This window comes from Marmota marmota, unplaced genomic scaffold, assembly GCF_001458135.2.
Source record: "Marmota marmota marmota unplaced genomic scaffold, marMar, whole genome shotgun sequence".
NCBI classification, from domain to species: Eukaryota; Metazoa; Chordata; class Mammalia; order Rodentia; family Sciuridae; genus Marmota; species Marmota marmota.
The window spans coordinates 17899787-17912809 of record NW_025999999.1 but is presented as its reverse complement, the minus strand read 5'-3'; the positions used below and the strand labels follow the sequence as shown (position 1 = coordinate 17912809).

At 43.8% G+C, this 13023-nt stretch overlaps 1 protein-coding gene and 1 non-coding gene across 14 annotated transcripts in view; one reads left to right on the top strand and one right to left on the bottom strand.

The window, feature by feature from the left end:
- Positions 1-12617, top strand: part of Ablim1 (actin binding LIM protein 1) — a 272608-nt gene extending 259991 nt beyond the window's left edge. For all 13 annotated transcript variants that reach the window (XM_048807388.1, XM_048807383.1, XM_048807393.1 and 10 more), the window contains 8 exons: positions 1156-1247; positions 2365-2470; positions 3295-3359; positions 4268-4328; positions 4848-4855; positions 5641-5715; positions 6478-6558; positions 8228-12617. In XM_048807388.1, the coding sequence (XP_048663345.1) occupies positions 1156-1247; positions 2365-2470; positions 3295-3359; positions 4268-4328; positions 4848-4855; positions 5641-5715; positions 6478-6558; positions 8228-8341 (602 nt within the window). In that variant the 3' untranslated portion in view covers positions 8342-12617. The remainder of the gene's footprint in view (positions 1-1155; positions 1248-2364; positions 2471-3294; positions 3360-4267; positions 4329-4847; positions 4856-5640; positions 5716-6477; positions 6559-8227) is intronic.
- On the bottom strand, positions 5282-5352 carry Trnaa-ggc. Its single transcript has one exon. It is a non-coding gene; the product is annotated as a tRNA-Ala (tRNA).
- Positions 12618-13023: the final 406 nt, after the last annotated feature.

The window sequence follows — 13023 nt, the reverse complement described above, 5'->3', positions numbered from 1 at the left end:
CTAGGAATGTGTCAATCTGTGCCTTATTGGAAGTCTGTGGGGGCCTTGTGCCCCCACAGTTGTATTGCTGAGCAGGGACTTGGAAGCAGCTAAGCTTTTGTGGAAAAGGAGAATTCAATTTTTATTGTTGAAACTATCATCACTACATAGTTTAAAGTTCCTTTGGGTTCCAAGATGAGGAAAATGTCTGGTCCATTAATCAGAATGATGAAAACTGAGACTATTAGTTGAAGTTTATTTTGATTAGATTAGCAAACTTTCCTGTTTCCTCCCACAGCCAGATTAATCCAAGTAATTTAGGGAAAACAACAGTTATCTTCATCTTCCAACCATTCAGACAGATTCCTCCTTTCCATTCCCTGTCTCCCCTTATTCTAAGAAATGTAAAAACCGTTTGCAATTTTAAAAAAATTCACACAGTAATTTTTAGCTTTATTAATACTGTTTTTACATAACTATTGGTATAAAATTCTTTTTAAAAAAATATTTATTTTTTAGTTGTAGTTGGATGAAATTCCTTTATTTTGTCTACCCATTTTTATGTGGTGCTGAAAATTGAACCCAGAGCCCCACATGTGCTAGGCGAGTGCACTACCACTGAGTCACAACCCCAGCCCGGTAGAAAATTCTTTTATAGTCATTTTTAAAAGTATAATAAAAAAGAAAGTAGGAAACCCATTCTTTAAAAGACACAAACAAATATGCTTTTTAATTGATTTACTAAGTGTAGGTGGCAATGATAGTATTCTGAAAAGTCTAAATCTTCAGAGAAAGAGAAAACCACAAGATTTTTAAACGTGTCACAAGACAGAAACCATCTTATGGATTTGTTGGTATGTGGATAAATTCAGATTCCTCTCTATTTGAAAAATTGACCTCAGAGACGTGGCAAACCAGTTCTAATTGAGCAGAGAATTGCAGGGAGTCACTAGTACATTGAACCAGCTTGCCAAAGGGGCCCACCTTCTTAGAGAAACCACCTGGGCGAGCTGGATTGGTGGTGGGTGCCTTTCCCCCCTGTCTGGTTCACTTCGACTTGTGAAGGACCAACCACTCAGAGCTTGCCAGCCTACAAATTGAACACAGATGGACTAGTCCGTTAAGATTCCCTTGTCACGGGGCTGATGTGAGAAGTTGTCTTTGCTGTGGAATTAGGAACTGACATGAGACGCAGATCTAGTGGCAGAGAGGAAGATGAGGAGGAACTCCTGAGACGACGGCAGCTTCAAGAAGAGCAGTTAATGAAGGTTTGTCCTTAAACTACCTTGTAGCTGTCTTCGATTCTAATTCAATAAAATCTGTAACTTTTTACATCACTACTCTGTACAAGCCACTAAGACAGGCAAGAGGTGGTCCCAGCCCCTTGAGGCTTACAGTCCAGCAAGACATGACAAGCATGAACTTTAATAAGGACTTTGCACTTGCCTTTAGAGGTGATGACATTGAGGCTGGAGGTCAGAGGGTTGTAGAATGGTTGGAGAGTGTGACTGTGTGAGTGGGCATGTGTTGCATGTGCAGAGGGTGCAGGAGGGCCAGGTAGGTGGAGGCGATGTACATCTGGGGCCTGCAGGCTCTTCTGGAAGAATTCCCTTAGGATTGAATATTTCTCCAAGTTTCCCCTCAGAACTTGGAGGATCTTATGCATATCTAGACCAGGAGAAAAGGAATCAAGGGGACAGTCACCAAAAGGTGCCCATTGTCCTCCTTCCTCTAGCAAGGGCCTACCGCAAACCAGAAGGATGTCTGATTATAAACTCTCCCACCAATAATGCATCCCTTGAAATGATGTTTTCCAAAGAGATGAGAAAAGCACATTAATTATATGGGGGAAAGAACACAGAGTATAATCTTAGTTTTATATAAAACATGTATAGAAAAATAATAGATTAGGGTAAATAGAAGTTAGAAATGGTGTCAGATTATAGGTTCATTCTTCCAGATTTTTCAAAATATGTACAATGAACACATACTTATTTTTTGTTTTGATTTTAAATCAATGCAATTTTTTTAAGGATTCATTCCCAATTTCCTCTTCCCACATCAAAAGTCCACCACACACTCACATATGCCTGCTGAGGTCACCCACTGACACACTGGGGAGGGCAAAAGAAGGAGGCAGCTTTCTGACAGAACCTGGCACAGGGACATTCCCCTGACATTGGAAAGGCTAAGAGAGGTGCAGAATCCAGAACCTGTCCTGCTTTTTGATGAATTACCAGGCACTGGACCTACCTGCAACCAGGCCCCCTAGGGTCAGGAACTTCTTGCAAGACCTTCTGGAAAGAAACTAGTTCCATGAAAGTAATCGCAGACTTTGCTTTCATTTTCCTTTTTCTTTTTCTTTTTGTTTTTTCCTGTGCATAGCTTAATTCAGGCCTAGGGCAGTTGATACTGAAGGAAGAGATGGAGAAGGAGAGCCGGGAGAGAGCATCCTTGTTAGCCAGCCGCTATGATTCTCCTATCCACTCAGGTGAGTGGCAGACCCTTCCTAGCATGAGCTGAGAGCCAGAGCCTGCCTGGCCAATTGTGCAAGAGGCAGAACCACTTATGGTGATCTCCAGAGCTCCTTCTAATTCTGAGATTCCGTTCTATATGAATACATAATACCATATCTCCATAGATTAAAAAATGAAGAGCTCAAAAAAATGTAATGACACATTCAAAGATGTGGACGTGTTAAGTTGCTGAACCAGAAATCAAATTCAGCAGCCTATTTGCCTTCCATGCCCTTAACACATGGGATAGACCTAGACCAGGACTAGGCCAGGCCTCCCAGGAGCCCAGCTGTGCTCAGCCAGTAGAACTTCAAATGGTTGGTTTCCAGGCCAGTTACTGCTGCCATGTCACTGGGACAGGGGGCCCATGTGTTCGGTCATCCCTGGGTTTGAATCCTCGTTCAGCTGTCATGAGTTGAGTGACCGTTGGCAGGATACTTCTCTTAACTCCTATTTCTTCTTTTGTAAAATGGAAATAATAATCGTATTATTAGGGTACTGAGGATACAAGGAGATAAATTCAGTCAGGCACTTAGATGGGGGCCAGAATTTTAGGAAGCGCAGCTCCCTTGGTCCTGCTGGCTTTCTTTCCCTGCCCTTCCGTAATAGTGTCACTGTTATGATACTATTCCCTGGGCCCTCAAATATGGTGGCATTTTGTGATCATTTGAGCCCAATATCATTCGAATTGTTTTTGCTAAATCTCCTCTTCTGCAAAGCAAGCGATACACTATCAAGGTCATTAAAGAACCAGATTTCTGCTTTCCTAACAATGGCCTTTGGCCTTTTTCTCACTCAGCTTCCTATGCTCCATCATCTAAAACCTCATCTCTTCCTGGCTATGGAAAAAACGGGCTTCACCGGGTAAGATTTCTCTTCTATTGGTTATTTCTTTGTGCATTCCCTCTTCAGTCCTAGCTGAAGTTCAGGCTTGTTGTCCGACTACATCTGACCCTTTTTTTAAGTTATAGTTGGATACAATACTTTTATTTTACTTATTTATTTATTTTTATGTGGTGCTGAGGATTGAACCCAGGGCCTCACATCGCTCTACCACTGAGCCCCAGCCCTACATCTGACTCTTGACCGAATGTTGGATTATAATGAAAACTGTAACCTCCTTGGTCACCTTGTAAATCACAAAAAGTGAAAGGCAAAGTGAAAATATTTCTTTTGAGAGGAGAAATTGGCTTTAAATAAATGAATGGCCTATGGAAACTTGAGACTAGATTAGTCTAGTGCAGCAAAAAGTAATTGAGTTTTTTTTTTTTTTTTTTTTAACTAGGGATTGAACCCAAGGTTGCTTAACCACATCCCTAGCTCTTTTTATTTTTACTTTGAGACAGGGCCTCATTAAATTGCTGAGGCTGGCTTTGAATTCGAGATCCTCCTGTCTCAGCTTCCTGAGCCACTGGAATTATTGGCCTGGGCCACCGCACCTGGCTTTGAGTTGTTATTTCTGCTATGAACGGAAAGTTTCTTGAAATTGTCCTCCTCACAAGCCAAAGAGCAATGGTAATTCTGTAACTACACAGGGAAATGTATTTAAGAGATATTTGCTTACCAGGGGCCTGCTGAGCAGTGGCAATAGAAGTACCACAGCAAAGATTTTACAGTTGTAAAGGAATAAATAGGAGAGAAGATTAATGAGGGTCCAGGAAATGAGCCTGGGAAGGGTTCTTAGGATTTTGTAAATCCTGTCTTTCTTTCTACCTGTCTCCAAGTGATCACTGTGTAGTTTTTCTAATGATGTTTTTTCCCCCTCATTCCAGCCTGTTTCCACAGACTTTGCTCAGTATAACAGCTACGGAGATGTCAGCGGGGGAGTGCGAGGTGAGGCTCTCATGGCCAGGCTGACAGGGCAGCCTCTTCCCAGGTGGTCAAGGTTCACTTGAGACTGTGCCCTGTCTCCAGGCACTGCATGCCTTTGTGCTGGGTTTCACTCCAGTAGGATCACAGCTCTCTTCTGCGAGCCAGCAGAGCAAGTGCTAAAATCTAGAGGATCTCTACTGAAATCCAGCTAAGGGGAATCCACGCGTTTCCTTCTGGGTGCTGAGCACTCTGTTCGCTTCCTGGAGACGCAGCAACAAGGGAGACACAGCCCCTGCCCTCAAAATGCATATGGCAAGGAAAGAGAAAAGAAGGATAATTTCTCTGATTCCTAAAGCTGGAGTTGGCATTTTCTGGATTCTTGGAAGCATGCGGTACAGCATGGGCACAGATTGGGAGCAGGGAAACGACATAGTTCATGGGGGACTATTTTAGGAATTGTAGTAGAAGACAGTCTCTCTGGGAATGGCTCCACGTTTTTCCAGGTCTTTTCATGATATTTTCCTTTCCTTTCCTTTTCAGACTACCAGGTATGGACCACTCTGCTTCCTTAAATTGGCCACACCAGCACCATAGAGCCATTTTCTAACCCAGGCTGTTTGCCCCAGGGTGATGATTTCTGCTAAGAAGACACATACTATAGTTGATTTGTCATTCCTCCACAGCTATGAAGCATAGGCACATCTGGTGCCCAGGTCAAACTGTCCCTGCAGGCCATGGGGACATAGCATGAGCCAAGTCAGGTGTGGAAAGACTCTCTTGCTCTGGCTTAGGAGAGTCTCTCCAGGTTGAAAGCGGACCAACATCAAGGGTCAACTCATGTGCAGTGTTTTTTTCTTTTAGTTATAATTGTAACAGAAAGAAACTCAGGTCTTGAGCAACAGAAAGGAATAGTTTGCTCTCAAACTATTCCTCTTTTTCTGGAACCTTTTTTTTTTTTTTTTTTAAGTGGAGAAAGGTGGTCCTGGGGATTGAACCCAGAGCCTCATGCATGCCAGGCAGACTCTCTACCACTGAGCTACACCCCTAGCCTAGAACATCTGAGCAAAGATAAGGAAAAATACAAGGAAAACTAAGCCCAAACTGAGAAATTAGTCCATAGTTATTAAGCCAGGATCTTTCTGAAACTGGATCTCAGAAGAGATTCCTGCTTCTTGTTCAATAAGAATCTCGTTTTGAAAAATACATGATAAGGAATATGACACATCTATAAAATAGTTATACGAGACCCAACCGGGAAGTTTGGGAGCCCACAGAGTCCTCCCTTGAGCGCCCCTATTCTGTGCTCATCCTTGAACCAGCATTTCTGCTGCAGACCCTCCCGGATGGCCACATGCCTGCAATGAGAATGGACCGGGGCGTGTCCATGCCCAACATGTTGGAACCAAAGGCAAGTACAGCTCTTCTCTTTTGTCTCTTGCAGGGATGACATGGCCCTACAAAGATTTGGTTTCCTATTTTTCCACCCTTTTCGGAGTGCGAGGCCCACTTTGTTCTAGACTTATGCATCTAGGAGAGCTGTCAGAAAACACATTCTTTTCACTTTGGCTGCAATAAGTCCACAGGTTTAAGCCCTTACTGCAGTTGGAACTCTGTGTTCTTAGTGAGATACCAGCACTTCTTTTCCTTGGCCACTCTTGGGATGACTGGTCACTCTAGCTTCAGAACATTCTGTACCTCCAGAGGTAACCAAGGGCTTGTGCCCACTGTCAGCCTTAACTGGGCTTATTTCAATGGGTCCATTGCCAGAACATTGCTTCTGGGCCTGCCTGGCTCTGTGGATTCGTGAGATAGTTATGGACCAAGATTGCTGAACCCAGCCATCTCACAGAACTACATAAAAGCCAGCATATATACCTGAAATTTCTATTTTTCTCAAACTTTTACCTTCATCCCCCACTCAGAGTAAGTTGGTATACATGTACCCAATCAAGCCCTCCCAAGGCACAGTGCTCTGTGAGGCATTGATGGAGATTTATGTCCCTGTCCCTGTCCTCTGGAGCTCCTGCTGGTCTTGAGAGATGAACATCTTGTACTCTGACATGATTATCTCTCAGAAGCTCTGTCTTGGTAGTGTTGGATTTTAAGTAGATTCTGCTTGTTAATAAAATGAACAGCAGTATATTAGGAGGTGATTTTCTTTCCTTCTCAGATATTTCCGTACGAAATGCTCATGGTGACCAACAGAGGGCGCAACAAAATCCTAAGAGATGTGGACAGAACCCGGCTGGAGGTAAAAAAAAAAAAAAATCCAGACCCAGTTGCAGATCCCTATACAAACCCCCACTGCACCCTGCAGTGTCCCCAGAGAAATGTTTTATTTTTTTCAGTGAAAACGAAAAATCGTAAAGATCAATCTCATATTGTAGGTAGAACTAAGAGGTAACTAAAATCTCAGAGAATCACTAATGAGATAAAAACCACAAGAAGCAAGTTTGCAGGCCTGTATCCATTGTTCTAGTATATACTGAGCTCTCTATTAGACTCCTGGAGGTACAACAATAACCCAGACTTGACCCCTGCCCTCAAAATACATATGTCAAGGACGGATTGAGAAGGATGTTTTGAGTTTCTGGTGCCCAATCTAAATCTGGCATTCCCTGGCATCAGGGAGGACAGTAGTACAGCCCTTATATTTAAATGTATCTATACTTAGATCAGTATTTTTAAAATGCCAATGACATTTGAAACAACCCTTGAGACACAGTATGATTTTAGTCATTTTCTTTGGAAATTGGATGCTGTTGTAATGAGAGCTGGGGAATGCAGAATGGGTGTGTCCATCCCCCTTCAGATAGTCCTCTTCCCCTGACCCTGGGCTGAGCCCACTGGGAGCTGGGAAGGAACTCTCTAGGAGGAGGTTTATACCAGACAAATGTCTTTCGTGGCTGTTACTGCATTCCTTGTGGAGGGGTTAGCTGGGTACACATGCCCAAGGCCTCCTTAGATCTGGAAGACTAATCTTTGTACTTTTCCATCTGAATGATTTTTTTTAAAAAAAAAATTCTGGCTGCCAGTCTCAGGAAAAATCGTAACTGCTCCCTGACAAAAGGCGATGCCTTTGTAGAAGAAGTCAGGCTGGCTCAGAGAATACTGGCCCCCGTGTCCTAAGGGGACTGTTCTGGAAGCCGTGGCAGATAAGAGGCCTCCCCGGTAGACCAGGTATCCACCTTCCCCTCATTGATAAGCCAAGAAGAAGCCCAGGGCTCCCAGGGACCACCCTGGAAGTCTCTTTCTGGCTGGCTTTCTATTGCCATGGTCCATTTTCTATGTATCTTCTGAACATCCCAAGGAACTTAAGTGGAGTCCCCTTCACCATCAGAAATCACCCTCCTGTGCTGCATTACTACTCAGTGTTGTTTTAACACTGGATTATAACAGGACCAGTAAGACTCAACGAGCTCCTCATCTGGTGGAAAGGACACTCACCTGGCCTAGTAAATGAGCATCAGAGATAACCCCCTCTTTTATCAGGCAGCCTTACTCTTCAAAATGATGGCAGTGCTCCTCAGTACCTGCAAGGGGTTGATTCCAGGGAGGACGGTAGATCCCAATATCCATGGATGCTTAGGTCTCTTCTAAGAAATGATGTAAAATTTGCATATTATCTTAACATATCCTTGTGTACACTTTAAATCACCTCATCTTATACATAATACCTAATATAATATAAATGGCCATTATGCCACATTGTTTAGGTAAATGGCAAGGAAAAAAGTCTATGCAGTACAGTTCAGTACAGAGGCAATGTCTATGGATATCTTTGGTCTGCACTTGGCTGAACCAAGGAATGTGGAACCCACAGATATGGAGGGTCAACTGTATCTTTAAGCTGGAGGTCAACTCTCCAGGCCATCCGTGTGGCCATCAGGACTGACCACTACTCTGTTCTCTCTTCCCAGCGCCACTTGGCCCCGGAAGTGTTTCGGGAAATCTTTGGGATGTCCATACAGGAGTTTGACAAGTTACCTCTTTGGAGACGCAACGACATGAAGAAAAAAGCAAGACTCTTCTAAGTCCCACACATAAACGGCAGTTAGAAAAAGGACTGGCAGCGGGGCAAGGCTTACCGTGTTACACTAAGGCCCAGACTTGATTGGAGAATTTATAGACTGCCATCCCTCAGCCACGACAAAAAGGGAAATTCTGGTCCCAACACCCATGAGCCAAACACTGGGCCAACCCACAGTAACACTTGCCAAGCAGCCATGGGTAGAAATTTCTATGTTTCCAAAATCAGCAGTAGTGTCCACATGTGACCTTTTCTCATGACCTCGTGTCCACAACAGGAGCTTCTTTCTTTCTCCTTCTGTTTTCCTTTAACTGTTGTCCACCCTAGTGCTGACTGTAGTGGTAAGAGCCAGCAAGTGCCCTTAGAATGCCGCACAGCAAGAAACAGTTGTACTAATTCCAAAGGATGAATATATTTATTACGTAGCACTGTGCTAAGCAGGAGTCTGAGGAACGGGGCCATGTGGTAGCAGCAGTTGTGCGCAGCTTTTCCTTGCCAGCCTCTAGAAGCTCTGTCTGGGCTCTGGCAAGAACAGAAATCAGGGAACCGGGCAGGTCTGATCGAGTCTGAATATCAGCAAAAAGTGATTTTTAACAAGCTCCTTATTCTCTTTGTTTGCTGGGACCTGGTTGGCAAATTGCTTAGCCATTACTAGAATTTTTTGAAAGAGGAAAGAAAGGAAAAGGAATGAAGGAAACCCTCCCTGAACTCTTTTTCTGCTTCAAATAGTGTAATGATTCTTGCTTCTCATCAAGGACAGGAGGTGGCCTGGGCTCCACCTTCACAAAGAAAGGAAAGACAAGAATTGTCTTCCGACTGGCCCAGTTGCATGCAGCGAGGTGATTTTTGTCCATGGGTCATATCCCTCTTAGCAAAAACAAAAACAAAAAATCCATGTTCTGCCCCAAATGCAATTTCTCATGCTCAGTGTCCCCTATAAACCGTCTGGCATCCTCTGAATCCAATCAAACCCATGCTGATTTTGCTTTTTAAGGTCTTTTCAGTAGTAAGTTAAGGAAAGGCATGTTTTCCTCTTAAATATCTGCAACTCCAAAGTAGATTACATCCAATCAATTTAATTTGGCCTTCTCAGCTTTCCTTGTTGTTTGGCACTGTTAACTTCAGTGTGAGTGTGTGCACGTGCGTGCCTGTGCGTGGATGCACGCTTAACTCACCCAGGGCAGTTTTGTGAGTCTGCATGTGCTTTTTAATTTCTGCTTGAATGTTTGTCACACTGCGCTGCTGCTTCTAAGGGATATTTGGTACAAGTGCATGTGACTCAAAGATCAAGAGTGAGGCTAAGCTGTGCCCTCAACGTTGCCTCCTTCATGGGTGAGTGTTGGTGCTTAGAAGCCAGCACTCAGGCTGAGGTAGCTCATGGGGCTGCAGACCACGCAGGTGGAAAGGGCTGGTTTGGAGCTCAAAACATCCTGCCAGGGTCCTCATACTCTGCAACTGTCAATTCAAATTGGAGTCTAGCCTCAGCACAATGTTTGGCCTGCTTCTTGCTTTGCCCTGGCAGAGTGTAGGGGTGGGACTGTGGTATATTTGTAGTGTCTCCCTACCAGTCATTAACAGTGGTGACCAAGTGGGTCCCAGCACTCAGCTGGTGGAGAGGCTAGTGGAGTCAATGAAAGACCCACCATGTCTGTCATTGATAATGAGTCATCACTCATGAACATTCAGGTCAAGTGCCAGTGTGAGAAAAGGTATTTGGAAACCTGGGCACAATTAGGTGGTTTTCTATATTTTCCATCTCTTGGTCCACATGAAAGAGGGCTTGGCTCTGTCATGAAAGAGGGAAATTAGACTCCTCCTCTTTATGTTAGAGACCCAGAGTCAAAGGCCCTACAGTTGCAATAATTAAAAAACTGAACCCTAAAATCTCCCAGTAGTGACACCCTGCTCTTTTGTAATTTCTGAATTCAGTTCTGCATCCAACTTGAAAAACAGAAAGCTTCTTTCCGTACCAAGCATACTAATTCACTTAAACTGTACCCTTCAAAGATAAATTACTAGAAAACAACAGTAGCCTCTTGCCTGTCCTTGGCTACTAGAAACCCTTGGAGTAGCTCCCCTACACCATTCCCTAGCAGAAGGTTCCAGATGGAAAGATGGCTTGGGGGCAGCCTAGTTCTAACTGCCAGATCTGCTGTGAGGGCTACAATGCCTTATCCATTTTTGTTAAACTGGGTGCAGCATGCCTGATCTTGAAGTGTCCAGGACACAGACAATAGATGGATGTTCTCCATTTAACCCTGTGCTGGACCGCACGGGAAAATTCCAACTGCTAACACAAAGTTCATCTCTAGAAAAGGAATTATATACCTGGCAAGCTTGGTGCATATCTTAAGGGCTACTTTTTTGAGCATTTGACTTGTGACTTTGAAGCACATACTGATTGCACGAAGTAGAAGAGGTCTCTATGACAATATGAGTCAGTGCTTCCTTTAAAATTTCTTCCAGAGAGCTCAGGCCATCACAAAGTCTTCCTGTGTGATTTATTAGGAGATTTGAAGAGCAGTTGGAAACATATACAGCTAGCCATGCATCTCCATTTTGGTTTGGGGTTTGTTATTAAATGTTTTTAATGTGACTTCTTCAATAACTAAACATAAGCTGCCTGTTCTCTGAAATCTCAGAGAGAGAAACTAGAATTAATGAGTAACAAGGTGCAGGGATGGGGGTGATTTCCTACCTGTACTCTCTGTTCTCCCCTGACCCGAAATCCAGGGCCTCCCAGCTGAGGCTCCTCTTCTGAAGCACAGGCTGTTGTAGTTCTGTTTTCAACCTTGGTCTCCTCCATCTCAGCCTGGGAAAGCCCAGCTGGTAACATTTCTAAAACTCTCACCTAATATTTTTACATTTTGAAGCAGACATCTTTTCCTAAGAATTGCTTCTGAGATGATGATATAAAATATATGTGCTTTCGCAAATTTAAAAGAGTTTAAATTAACCACTCTCGACTAAGTAAGTCTCTCTAACGATTGTGTACAGCAGATTTGGTGTGGTTCTGGGGCGTGCGGCAGGGGCAGGGACAGTTCCAGGTTGTGCCCTAACAGATCCCTGCTTCTGATTGTCCTGAAAGATGGTGGAAGGGAATGAACTCTGTCCCATCAACCTTCTGTGTCCTCTGAAGCAAGCACAGATTTATAAATCACTTCATTTGTATTTCTGGTAGCTATTTAATCTGTACTTCATATTGCCAGCCCTGATTTTATTTTATTTTTAAAGTTATTCTTCTTCTGATGAACCAAGTGTTGGTATACCTTTAAACTTGCTCTTTCAGGCTCCCTTTGGAAGAACCTTCCAGAAAAAAGATCACTTAGGGCTTGAGATTTGCAATGATACCATCTAACAATGACAATGTGCACTAAGTAGATTCCCCAACAACCCTGTGATGGGAGAAAGAGAAAGCTATACTTTGGCATTAAAAAAAAAAAAGTCATTATCCTTCCATTTGCTGCCCAGTAAGCAGAGAGAGATGGTAATGGATGTGTTCAGCATATAGATTATTAATTGATTATTAATTGATGGTAAACCCAAAAAGAAAGAGGGGGTTTGTCAGTTTAAATGGAAACTTTCTAAGCAGTGAATGTGTGCACAATAAAATTCAATCCAAAGTTTTCTGCAGCTTCGTATAACTGAATGGTGGTTGTGATCATCAAACAGAATTCTCCCACACCTCTTGGAAGAGCAGAGTGCCCATGAATAACTTCCTGAGCCCTCTGATGGAAGGTGGAAGGATAGGGCGTTACCATTCTGAAGGGGTGGAAACGCACCCTCTCCTGGCTAGCTATGTCTCTGTCCCTTATGGAGGGAGATAGTCGTCCACAGACTGGTGTTCTTTGGGGGTTTGGCGTGTATACAGTCTTGTGATAAATGTGAGTTGTGTCCGTGTGTTACTGAGGGCCCTGCATAGAGGCTCTCAAGGTTCTTCATTTTAAGCTGGGTTTGTGGCTTTTTATCAACTGGTGAAAGGCATCAGCTCTTCCTGTCTTCCCTCTCCTTTCGGAAATACAAAAGCAGATGTTTAGAAGGAACGTCTTGAGATGCTGTGTTGTGTTCCCCGTGAAAGTGAGGTGGGTGTGCGTGTGCACCCGAGTACCTCGTGCTTGTGTGCACAGGAGGGGGGCTGGCCTGTCCCGTGTTGATGAGCTGCGCAGTCCCCACCTGCTCCATGCTCCTGTTGCGAGCAGCACTTCCACGCTCCCTCGCCACTCCACCCCGCATCCTGCTGTACCACAGCTCGTGAATAAAGCCGTGTGCTTCCTTCCTAAGTGCCTCTGTGCTTTCATTTCTTGCTCCCAGGTTTCCTTCGCCGGGTTCAGTGGCGTACACCTGTAATCCCAGTGGCTCAGGAGGCTGAGGCAGGAGGATGGCAAGTTAAAAGGCAGCCTCAGCAACTTAGCAAGACCCTGTCTCAAAAATAAATAAATAAATAAATAACAGGGCTGGAGATGGGCTCAGTGGGAAGTGCCCCTACATTCCATCCCTGGTACCAAAAAAAAAAAAAAAAAAATACCATTCTGACTTCCAAGAACCAAAACAAAACCAGAATGAACCCAAAACCCTGGGAATACATTTCTATCACATAAATTGGAAGGTAGCTCAATGCATTTTTTCCAGCTCTGTTTGTTGAATGATCTAGATATTGACCAAGCTGACTAGAGAAGGGAAAATTCT